The 12,744-nt window shown below is 44.6% G+C and overlaps 1 protein-coding gene across 1 annotated transcript in view; it reads right to left on the bottom strand.

Moving 5' to 3' along the window:
- ARL13A (ADP ribosylation factor like GTPase 13A) overlaps positions 1-12,744 on the bottom strand; it is a 253,573-nt gene that overhangs the window by 75,879 nt on the left and 164,950 nt on the right. Inside the window, exon 6 of the mRNA XM_056540554.1 lies at positions 7,734-7,753. Within this exon, the coding sequence (XP_056396529.1) occupies positions 7,734-7,753 (20 nt within the window). The remainder of the gene's footprint in view (positions 1-7,733; positions 7,754-12,744) is intronic.

Below are 12,744 nucleotides of genomic sequence, written 5' to 3'. Positions count from 1 at the left end.
AGGGTACATTCACACTGGCGGGTTACGGTGAATTTCCCGCTAGGAGTTTGCACTGCGGCAAAAAATTTGCCGCAGCCCAAACTTGAAGCAGGAAATTTACTGTAAACCTGCCTATGTGAATGTACCCTGTACGTTCACATGGGGGGGCAAACCTCCAGCTGTTTTAAAACTACAACTCCCAGCATGTACTGACAGACCGTGCATGCTGGGAGTTGTAGTTTTGCAACAGCTGGAGGCACACTGGTTGGAAAACCTTGTTAGGTTCTGTTACCTAACTCTATTTTCCAACCAGTGTGCCTCCAGCTGTTGCAAAACTACAACTCCCAGCATGTACTAATCACCGAAGGGCATGCTGGGAGATGTAGTTATGCAACAGCTGGAGGTACCCAACTACAACTCCCAGCATGCCGAGACAGCTGTTTGCTTTCTGGGCATGCTGGGAATTGCAGTTTTGCAACATCTGGAGAGCTACAGTTTTTAGACCACTGCACAGTGATCTCCAAACTGTGGACCTCCAGATGTTGCAAAACTACAAATCCCAGCATGTCCAGACAACAAACAGCTATGTGGGCATGCTAGGAGTTGTAGTTTTGAAACATCTGGAGGGATATAGTTAAGAGACCACTGTATAGTGGTCTCAAACTGCAGCCCTCCAGCTGTTGCAAAACTACATATTCCAGCATGCCCAAACAGCTGTCTGGGCATGCTGGGAGTTGTAGTTTTGCAACATCTGGAGGGCTACAGTTAGAGACCACGGTCTCAGACTGTAGCCCTCCAGATCTATTTACCGACTTCCGTAGGATCCCGGCAGCCGTCCTCTTCAGACGTATGTGACGCCGCCCGCCGATCAACGTCGCCGCAGCCTCCGGACGGGTAAGTGGACGTCGGCGCCCGGTCCCCTTTGGTTCCCCGTTCTGCCCCGCCTATTGTGGGTGGGCAGGACGGGGAAAACGAAAGTTAACCCCCCCGCCCCCGGTCTGCTATTGGTCGTCGCCTCTGACAATCAATAGCAGACCAATAGCAGGGATAGGAGGGGTGGCAACCCTGCCACCTCACTCCTATGCCTACAGGGGGATCGTGGGTGTCTTATACAACCACGATCCCCCTTCTATTCCGGGTCACCGGGTCACAATAGACCCGTATGACCCGGAATCGGCGCAAATCGCAAGTGTGAATTCACTTGCGATTTGCTCCGATCGCCGACGGGGGGGAGGGGGTCTGATGACCCCCCTGGGCATTTGCACGGGGTGCCTGCTGATTGATATCAGCAGCCACCCCGGCCCGGTCCCCACCCGGAGCGCGGCGGGGACCGAAATTCCCACGGGCGTATGGATACGCCCTGGGTCCTTAAGTACCAGGACGTCAAGGCGTATCCATACGCCCTAGGTCCTTAAGTGGTTAACAGTATATTTTGATAGTTCGGACATTTACACATGTGGCGGTGAGGGGACCTCCATCCTCCATTACAGATGATCGGATCCCCGCGGCAGCGCTGCGGGCGATCCGATCATCTATTTTAACATGCACACTGCCGCAGATGCCTTGATCTGTACTGATCACGGAATCTGAGGGATTAATGGCGGACATCCGCTCAATCACGGATGTCAGCCATTACCGGCGGGTCCCCGGCTGCTGTTAGCAGCTGGAACCTGCCGTGTATGACGCGAGCACCGCCCTGATGCTCGCGGTCATACACAGGACGTAAATGTGCATCCTGGTGAGCTAAGTACCGCTGCTCCAGGACGTACATTTATGTCTGCTGTCGTTAAGGGATTAAAAAGATGAGAGAGGCCTGTAAAATCACATTGTCTGATTTTGAAAGAATTTACCGTATTTGCAAATTATGGTGGAAAATAAGTATTTGGTTACCTACAAACAAGCAAGATTTCTGGCTCTCAAAGACCTGTAACTTCTTCTTTAAGAGTCTCCTCTGTCCTCCACTCATTACCTGTCCTCCAGCTTTGGGAGCAATTATTAGAAAATGGAAGACATACAAGACCACTGATAATCTCCCTCAATCTGGAGCTCCACACAAGATCTCACCCTGTGGTGTCAGAATGATCACAAGAACGGTGAGCAAAAATCCCAGAACCACATGGGGGGGGGGGAGAGGTGGGACTAGTGAATTACCTGCAGAGAGCTGGGAACAAAGTAACAAAGGCTACCATCAGTAACACACTATGCCACCAGGGACTCAAATCCTGCAGTGCCAGAAGTGTCCCCCCCACTTAAGCCAGTATATGTCACAGCTTGTCTGAAGTTTGCTAGAGAGCATTTGGATGATCCATAAGAGGATTGGGGGAATGTCATATGGTCAGATGAAACCAAAGACTGATCTTTGTAAAGGAAAAAGTGTGAAAACCTTCCATCAGCAAGGGCATCAAAGATGAAACATGGCTGGGTATTTCAGCATGACAATGATCCCAAACACACCGTCCAGGCAATGAAGAAGTGGCTTCGCAAGAAGCATTTTAAGGTCCTGGAGTGACCTAGCCAGTATCCAGATCTCAACCCCATAGAAAACCTTTTGAGGTAGTTGAAATTCTGCATTGCCCATCGACAGCCCCAAAACATCACTGCTCTAGAGGAGATCTGCATGGAGGAATGGGCCAAAATACCAGCAACAGAGTGTGAAAACCTTGTGAAGACTTACAGAAAATACTTGACCTCTGACATTGTTTACAAAGGGTATATAACAAAGTATTGAGATGAATTTTTGTTATGGACCAAATACCTATTTTCCACCATAATTTGCAAATAAAACAAAGTGATATTATGGATTTTTTCTTATGGTTATGTCTTTCATAGTTGAGGTATACCTATGATAAAAATTACAGCCCCCCCTCCTCTTTTTAAGTGGGAGAACTTGCACAATTGGTGGCTGACTAAGTACTTTTTTGCCCCAATGTATAACCTACATATTGCTACTAAAAGTATGACTGTTTTGATGTGGTATTTTGCAGTGTAAAGGGTATTTAGTTTGTAGGTTGGAATGTTTATATAAATATAACATTTTTGCTAAAATAAATATGGAATTTTGTATTATATATTTTTCACCAGCACTTTTTTCACATGCACTTTATGGTCTGCTTATGCAGGGCATAATATACAAGATGCAATATTTTGCACAAAATATATGTACTTTAAATATATTTAATATATATTCAATATGTAAGGGTTCACTAGCACATTCAGTCACTGTATTCAAATTATTTATTTGTATACAGTAGTATGAGTTGTGTTTCAGAGGTGAGAGATATATTGTAAGTTAGTGCAGCGACATCTAGTGATCATGCTCGGATAATGTTGAACAATTTTAAATAGGGATGCACAAGCTCCAGTGCCCAATGCATGTAGACTCCAGTCGGAAGGGGATCTTTAGTGTCTGTTTAGGGCAGGAACGTCATTCATCGGAGCCTTGCAGTGATGCAAAGTGATTTTCCTTCTGGTTTCGGGGCTCCCTCCAGGGACAAACCGGGCAATTGCCCAGGGCCCCAATGCCCCAGAGGGCACCCTGTGGGCTGCTGCAGTGTTTGCGGCTCGGAGAATGTGTGGGAGTGCAGCCAGCACCAATTAGAAGTGAGCCTCGCTGCTTCTTAAAAGCTGTCAGCAGAGACCATTCATGTAGTGCTGGCAGGGTGAGGCCGGGCTCCTTTAACAAACCCCCCACCACCACCACCAGCTCCTCCTCCTGCTGCTGCTGGTAGATTCGCACAGTGTATCTGCCTGTTGGCCGATGGTTGAGATAGCCTGCAGGCTCCATGAAGCACAGAATCCGACCATCAACACCTAGCTGCTAAAGTATTCTTTGCCCCCAGCCAGCTCTCAGTAAAATTAAGTATATTTATATCTAGTGCAGTGTTTCCCAACCAGAGTGCCTCCAGCTGTTGCAAAACAACAACTCCCAGCATGCCCGGACAGCCAGAGGCCAGAGCCAGACGTGAACTATTTTTCTTACATGCATATATAGTGTGTTGTGTGTGTACAGCATGTATAAACAGTGATCCCCCGACCTACGATGGCCCCAACATACGATAATTTCAACATACGATGGCCTCTCAGAGGCCATCGCATGTTGAAGGCAGCATCAACACACGATGCTTTTGTATGCTGGGGCCATCGCATAAATGACTATCCAGCAGCGCAGACTGCTTCACCTGCTGCCGAATAGTCATTTAAGGTGCCCCGTCCCCGCCACTCCGGACTGTCCCCGCCACTCCGGACTGTCCTCTTCAGGCTCCGCTGCATGGCCATCGCTCTCTGTCGTCATCACGTCGTCCCGCATGCTGTCCCGTCATCCAATAGGGTAGCTTGCACAGCGACCTGATGACAGCGATGGAGAGCGACGATCCAGGGCAGCGGTGATGGTCCAGAGCAGTGGGGACACCCTGGGGACGTGATGACAGCGATGATCCAGGGCAGCGGTGAAGGTCCGGAGCGGCGGGGACATGTGAGTATAACTTTCTATATTACTATTGCATGGATCCCTCAACATGCGATGGATTCAAGTAACAATGGTTCATTTGGAACAAATTACCATCGTATGTTGAGGGATCACTGTACACATGATATATATTTGTGTGTGTTTGTTTTTGTGATTATACATGTGTGTGTGTGTGTATATGGAGAGAGAGAGAGAGAGAGAGAGAGACTGATATATATGTGCGTGTACATTTATAAATGCATATAGCGATGTATAAATATTTATAAATAAATTACTACATCAACATGATTATATTCATGTATCTCCAAATAAAGATCTGTGTGTGTGTATATAAGTATAGCATGCAATTGCTATAAAGGTATACGCTTGTATATAAATGCTTATATGTCTCTGTGTGTTTGGGGACAGTGGGAGGATAATGGGAGTGTGATTGGCTTCTTTCACACAGTGTGACGGCCGACGAGGGGAGCCCGGGGAAATAGCGGGAGAAAAATTACTGCTTGTGCCGTCTTTTTCTCCCATTAATCCCATCTAAAAATAATGGTGCCCGGTGGTCCCCAAAATAGTAAATGGGAGCTGCTGGGACCAGTTGTTGCCCGTTGCTCCCGGTCACAAGAACGACCATTAAATTCATCAGAAAAAAAAGAGACTTTAATGGCCGTTCTCGATGGGTAGCAACTGCAGTGTGTAAGGGGCCTTAGTGTGAGGATGGTGGGGGTGAGAAAACTGGCAGGATGATGGAAGTCAGGCAGGTGGAAGGAGGCAGGTGGGAGGCTCAGAGGCCACAGCGGCACACACGCAGTAGCCAGTAATACAAAGCAAGTAATACAGAGGTGAAGGCAAGTAATGTATATTGAAGAGCTGGTTTGGAAATGTCAGGAGACCTGAGGGGAGGAGCGGATGCAAATTTGTCTGGGGCGCATGAAACTCCATCATACCACCCTCCCCACCTTAGGATCAGGCATGGTGGTGGTGGTGGTGCCCTCTGCCACAAAGAGCAGTGGCTGCTTTTAGTGGTGATGGGTAGCAGGCATGCCGTGTCATAGTTACATAGTTACATAGTTACATAGTTAGTATGGTTGAAAAAAGACATACGTCCATCAAGTCCAACCAGGGGATTGAAGGGAAGGATGTAAGGGGATAAGGGAAAGGGATGTAGTTTTATAATTCTGCATAAGCTTTAATGTTATTTTGTTCCAGGAATGTATCTAACCCTGTTTTAAAGCTGTTAATTGTTCCTGCTGTGACCAGTTCCTGAGGTAGACCGTTCCATAAATTCACAGTCCTCACGGTAAAGAAGGCGTGCCGCCCCTTTAGACTAAACCACGCACTGGTTCCGAACCTCACTATTACAACGCCATTTTGTAAAAGTTGGGGGCTTGTGTTTCTACGCAGTGCACCTTTCGGTAAAAATGACACACTATCTCTATTTTGTAGGTCCATACGGTCACAACAATACCCAATTTATATAGTTTTTTTTTTTTTTACTATAGTTTTTGTACAAAAATGAGAATGCTTAAAATTGTACTATTCTGACCCCTATAACTCTTATTATTCTGTATATGGGGATTAACCTCTTAAGGACGTAGGGCGTACCTGTACGCCCTACGCCCGGTCCCAGTGTTTTAAAACGGGGTCACACCGTGACCCCGCATCACACTGGGTCAGTCCCGGGTGCTATTCATAGCTATGGCTTTGCAGGGATCAGCATAAGAGATCAGTGTGTGCAGTGCTATAGCTCCCTATGGGAGCTATAGCACTGCAAAAAAAAAGTGAAAAAAAAAGTTAAAGGACAACTGCAGCGCAATATACACTTCTCCCCTATCCCCAATCTACCCTGTGCAGGGGGCGTGACTGCCGCAGCATGACGTTGCGGCCGGCACGCCTCCTCCATGCATCTCTATGGGAGAGGCGGGAAGGCAGTGTTCGTGCCTCCCCGGCTCCCCCATAGAACTGTATGGGGACGGGGAGGAGACGGGGGCGTCACCGTCGACCTCTAGGTCGACGCTACGCGCCTTAGCGCTCACTATGATCTAATGGCGGCGCCCCGTTAAGGAGATCTCGGGGGGTCCCAGCGGTCGGACCCCCCGCGATCAAACACTTATCCCCTATCTTGTAGATAGGGGATAAGTGTATATTGCGCTGCAGTTGTCCTTTAACAAAAGTCATTTAACCCCTTCCCTAATAAAAGTTTGAATTACCCCCCTTTTCTCATAAAAAAAAACCTGTGTAAATAAAAATAAACCTATGTGGTATCGCTGTGTACGGAAATGTCCGAACTATAAAAATATATAATTTATTAACTCGCAAGGTCAATGACGTACACGCAAAAAAATTCCAAAGTCCAAAATAGCGTATTTTTGGTCACTTTTTATATTATGAAAAAAGGAATAAAAAGCAATCAAAAAGTCCTATCAATACAAAAATGGTACCGATAAAAACTTCAGAACACGGAGCAAATAATGAGTACTCATACCAGCCCATACGCGGAAAAATAAAAAAGTTATAGGGGTTAGAAGATGAGAATTTTTAACATATAAATTGTTGTTATGATTTTTTTCAGAAGTATGACAATATCCAACCTATATAAGGCTGGGTTCACACCACGTTTTGTTAAATACGGCTCCCGTATACGGATGGGAGGAGGGGGCAGGGCTTAATCGCGGCGCCCGCACTCAGCCGTATTCGGGAACCGTATTTAATGTATGTCTATGAGCCGACCGGAGTGAACCGCAGCCTCCGGTCGGCTTTGTTTTCGGCCGCATGCAATTTCCCGACCGCAGGCAAAAACGTGGTCGACCACATTTTTGCCTGCGGTCGGGAAACCGCATACAGCTGAAAACGAAGCCGACCGGAGGCTGCGGTTCATTCCGGTCGGCTCATAGACATACTTTAAATACGGTTCCCGAATACGGCTGAGTGCGGGCGCCGCGATTAAGCCCCGCCCCCTCCTCCCAACCGTATACGGGAGCCGTATTTAACAAAACGTGGTGTGAACCCAGCCTTAGTAGGGTATCATTTTAACCGTATGGACCTACAGAATAAAGATAAGGTGTTATTTTTACTGAAAAATGCACTGCGTAGAAACGGAAGCCCCCAAAAGTTACAAAATGAAATTTTTTCTTCAATTTTGTCGCACAATTAAGTTTTTTTCCGTTTCGACGTGGATTTTTGAGTAATTGGTGGCGCAAAAAATAAGCCATCATATAGAATTTTATGTGCAAAATTGAAAGCATTATGATTTTTAGAAGGTGAAGAGGAAAAAATGAAAATGCAAAAACGGAAAAACCCTGCGTCCTTAAAGGGGTACTCCGCCCCTGGCATCTTATCCCCTATCCAAAGGATAGGGGATAAGATGTCAGATCGCCGCGGTCCCGCTGCTGGCGACCCCGGGGATCGCCGCTGCGGCACCCCGCCATCATTACTGCACAGAGCACGTTCGCTCTGTGCATAATGACGGGCGATACAGGGGCCGGAGCAGTGTGATGTCATTGCCCCGCCCCTCATGACATCATGGCCCGTCCCCTTAATGCAAGTCTATGGCCCCCTCCCATAGACTTGTATTGACGGGGGCGGGCCGTGACGAGGGGCGGAGCCGTAACGTAACGATGCTACAGCCCCAGTATTGCCTGTCATTACGTGCAGAGCGAACTCGCTCTGCGGAGTAATGATAGCGGGGTGCTGCAGCAGTGATCCCCGGGGTCCCCAGCAGTGGGACCCCAGCGATCTGACATCTTATCCCCTATCCTTTGGATAGGGGATAAGATGTCTAGGGGCGGAGTACCCCTTTAAGGGGTTAATGAGGGTCATTTTTGGTGCTGTGATTTGTAGTTTTTATCAGTACCATTTTTGTTTTGATAGGACTTTTCAATAGTTTTTTAGATATTTTTTAATGGTATTTGATGTGACCAAAAATGTGCAAATCTGCCTAGTGCACTATTACAACTTTTACTTTTGCCCAGGTCTACGCTAAGCCCAAAACCGGCCCTGGCCTCTTCCATCTGCTGATAGGCATGATATTTAAGATGAGCACCTATGGTGATAGCACCTCCTGATGAAGTGAATTATGCATGAAACATAATGGACTGTGATCTATATAATATATGTTAGTAGGATTAACTATGTATATGTGATATGTCATAATACTTATACATTTGTAATCATAGTTATACACAGTGACATTTTTCATGGGGGCTCCACTGCTGGTTTTTGGGGTTATATGTCTTATGTGCTAGGGAATTTTTTACTTGTTATGACCTATTTAGTTAGTTTGTAAAAATCCAATGAACTCTATTTTGTATATTACAGTAGTACTTGTTCATTTTTAGAGTATATACAGATTGAGATTGTTTTTATTACCTTGTGTTATTTGATATTTCCAATAGAGGAGTATAGGTTATGAGATTAAAACACAGTTTTTAAAATGGTGCGCAAAGGTTTTGCATACCTTTGGAGAATTGATAATATATGTACCATTTATTTAAATGTTATAATATATAAGTTATAATATAATAATATATAATATACATGTTATAATATATAATATAATATAATATATATGATATATGATATATAATATATATATATATATATATATATATAATATATATGTTATAATATATAGTATATATATAATTGATAATATATGTACCATTTATTTAAATGCGATCCCCGGGGTCCCCAGCAGCGGGACCGCGGCGACCTGACATCTTATCCCCTATCCTTTGGATAGGGGATAAGATGCCAGGGGCGGAGTACCCCTTTAAGGACGCAGGGTTTTTCCGTTTTTGCATTTTCATTTTTTCCTCACCACCTTCTAAAAATCATAACGCTTTCAATTTTGCACATAAAATTTTTAGAGTATATACAGATTGAGATTGTTTTTATTACCTTGTGTTATTTGATATTTCCAATAGAGGAGTATAGGTTATGAGATTAAAACACAGTTTTTAAAATGGTGCGCAAAGGTTTTGCATACCTTTGGAGAATTGATAATATATGTACCATTTATTTAAATGTTTTTAAAATATCAGTAAGCATATTTTTTAATTTTTCTTATGGGATTCATATTCAACTGTAGGTTTAAAAGTCTACATATCCTTCCTCTTAATACTATGTGTTACTCTCTTTAACATCAATGACAATTGGCAGTCTTAACCCCTTAAGGACCGAGCCCTTTTTCACCTTAAGGACCGGAGCGTTTTTTGCAATTCTGACCACTGTCACTTTAAACATTAATAACTCTGGAATGCTTTTAGTTATCATTCTGATTCCGAGATTGTTTTTTCGTGACATATTCTACTTTAACTTAGTGGTAAAATTTTGTGGTATCTTGCATCCTTTCTTGGTGAAAAATCACCAAATTTGATGAAAAAAATGAAAATTTTGCATTTTTCTAACTTTGAAGCTCTCTGCTTGTAAGGAAAATGGATATTCAAAATATATTTTTTTTGGGTTCACATATACAATATGTCTACTTTATGTTTGCATCATAAAATTTATGAGTTTTTACTTTTGGAAGACACCAGAGGGCTTCAAAGTTCAGCAGCAATTTTGAAATTTTTCACAAAATTTTCAAACTCGCTATTTTTCATGAACCAGTTCACGTTTGAAGTGGATTTGAAGGGTCTTCATATTAGAAATGCCCCATAAAAGACCCCATTATAAAAACTACACCCCCCAAAGTATTCAAAATGACATTCAGTAAGTGTATTAACCCTTTAGGTGTTTCACAGGAATAGCAGCAAAGTGAAGGAGAAAATTCTAAATCTTCATTTTTTACACTCGCATTTTCTTGTAGACCCAATTTTTGAATTTTTGAAAGGGGTAAAAAGGAGAAAATTTTTACTTGTATTTGAAACCCAATTTCTCTCGAGTAAGCACATACCTCATATGTCTATGTTAATTGTTCAGCGGGTGCAGTAGAGGGCTCAGAAGGGAAGGAGCGTCAAATGGTTTTTGGGGGGCATGTCACCTTTAGGAAGCCCCTATGGTGCCAGAACAGCAAAAAAACACACATGGCATACCATTTTGGAAACTAGACTCCTCAGGGAACGTAACAAGGGGTAAAGTGAACCTTAATACCCCACAGGTGTTTCATGACTTTAGCATATGTAAAAAAAATTATATATTTTTTTACCTAAAATGCTTGGTTTCCCAAAAATTTTACATTTTTAAAAAGTGTAATAGAAGAAAATACCCCCCAAAATTTGAAACCCAATTTCTCCCGATTCAGAAAACACCCCATATGGGGGTGAAAATTGCTCTGCTGGCGCACTACAGGTCTCAGAAGAGAAGGAGTCACATTTGGCTTTTTGAAGCAAATTTTGCTCTGGGGGCATGTCGCATTTAGGAAGCCCCTATGGTGCCAGAACAGCAAAAAAAAACACATGGCATACCATTTTGGAAACTAGACCCCTCGGGGAACGTAACAAGGGGTAATGTGAACCTTAATACCCTACAGGTGTTTCATGACTTTTGCATATGTGAACATTTTTTATTTTTTTTTACCTAAAATGCTTGGTTTCCCAAAATTTTTACATTTTTAAAAAGGGTAATAGCAGAAAACACCCCCCAAAATTTGAAGCCCAATTTCTCCCGATTCAGAAAACACCCCATATGAGGGTGAAAATTGCTCTGCTGGCGCACTACAGGTCTCAGAAGAGAAGGAGTCACGTTTGGCTTTTTGAAAGCAAATTTTGCTCTGGGGGCATGCCGCATTTAGGAAGCCCCTATGGTGCCAGGACAGCAAAAAAAAAAAAACACATGGCATACCATTTTGGAAACTAGACCCCTCGGGGAACGTAACAAGGGGTTAAGTGAACCTTTATACCCCACAGGTGTTTTATGACTTTTGTATACGTAAAAAAAAAAAAATTTTTTTTACCTAAAATGCTTGTTTTCCCAAAAATTTTACATTTTTAAAAAGGGTAATAGCAAAAAATACCCCAGAAAATTTGAAGCCCAATTTCTCCTGAGTACGGCGATACCCCATATGTGGCCCTAAACTGTTGCCTGGAAATACGACAGGGCTCCAAAGTGAGAGTGCCATGCGCATTTGAGGCCTAAATTAGGGATTGCATAGGGGTGGACATAGGGGTATTCTACGCCAGTGATTCCCAAACAGGGGGCCTCCAGCTGTTGTAAAACTCCCAGCATGCCTGGACAGTCAGTGGCTATCTGGCAATACTGGGAGTAGTTGTTTTGCAACAGCTGGAGGCTCCGTTCTGGAAACAGTGGCGTACCAGACGTTTTTCATTTTTATTGGGGAGGGGAGGGGGGCTGTGTAGGGGTATGTGTATATGTAGTGTTTTTTACTTTTTATTTTATTGTGTGGTAGTGTAGTGTAGTGTTTTTAGGGTACAGTCACACGAGCGGGGGTTCACAGTAGTTTCTCGCTGGCAGTTTGAGCTGCGGCAGAAAATTTAACGCAGCTCAAACTTGCAGCCGGATACTTACTGTAATCCTCCGCCCATGTGAGTGTACCCTGTACGTTCACATTGGAGGGGGGAACATCCAGCTGTTGCAAAACTACAACTCCCAGCATGGACGGTCTATCAGTGCATGCTGGGAGTTGTAGTTTTGCAACAGCTGGAGACACACAGGTTGTGAAACACCGAGTTTGGTAACAAACTCAGTGTTTTGCAACCAGTGTGCCTTCAGCTGTTGCAAAAGCTACAACCCCCAGCATGTACGGACAGCGGAAGGGCATGCTGGGTCTTGTAGTTATGCAACAGCCGGAGGCATACTACATTGGCTGGGGATGCTGGGGATTGTAGTTATGCAACAGCTGGAGACACACTGGTTTACTACTTAACTCAGTGTGCCTTCAGCTGTTGCACAACTACAACTCTCAGCAGTCACCGACAGCCAACGGGCATGCTGGGAGTTGTAGTTATGCAACCACCAGATGCACCACTACAACTCCCAGCATGCACTTTAGCTGATTGTGCAAGCTGGGAGTTGTAGTTACACAACAGCTGAAGGTACACTTTTACATAGAAAGAATGTGCCTTCAGCTGTTGCAAAACTATAAGTCCCAGCATGCCCATAAGGGCATGCTGGGAGTTGTGGTGGTCTGCCTCCTGCTGTTGCATAACTACAGCTCCCAGCATGCCCTTGTTGCATGCTGGGAGCTGTTGCTAAGCAACAGCAGGAGGCTGTCACTCACCTCCAACGATCCAGCAGCACAGGTCAGTCCCTCGTCGTCGCCGTCGCCGCCGCTGCTCCTGGGGCCCCGATCCCAACAGGGACGCCGGGGATCGGGGTCCCCAGCACCGGGGGTCGTCTTCCCGCACCCG

Source organism: Hyla sarda, chromosome 9 (genome assembly GCF_029499605.1).
Source record: "Hyla sarda isolate aHylSar1 chromosome 9, aHylSar1.hap1, whole genome shotgun sequence".
NCBI classification, from domain to species: Eukaryota; Metazoa; Chordata; class Amphibia; order Anura; family Hylidae; genus Hyla; species Hyla sarda.
The sequence above is the reverse complement of the archived record's forward strand: the minus strand, read 5'-3'. Positions and strand labels throughout refer to the sequence as shown.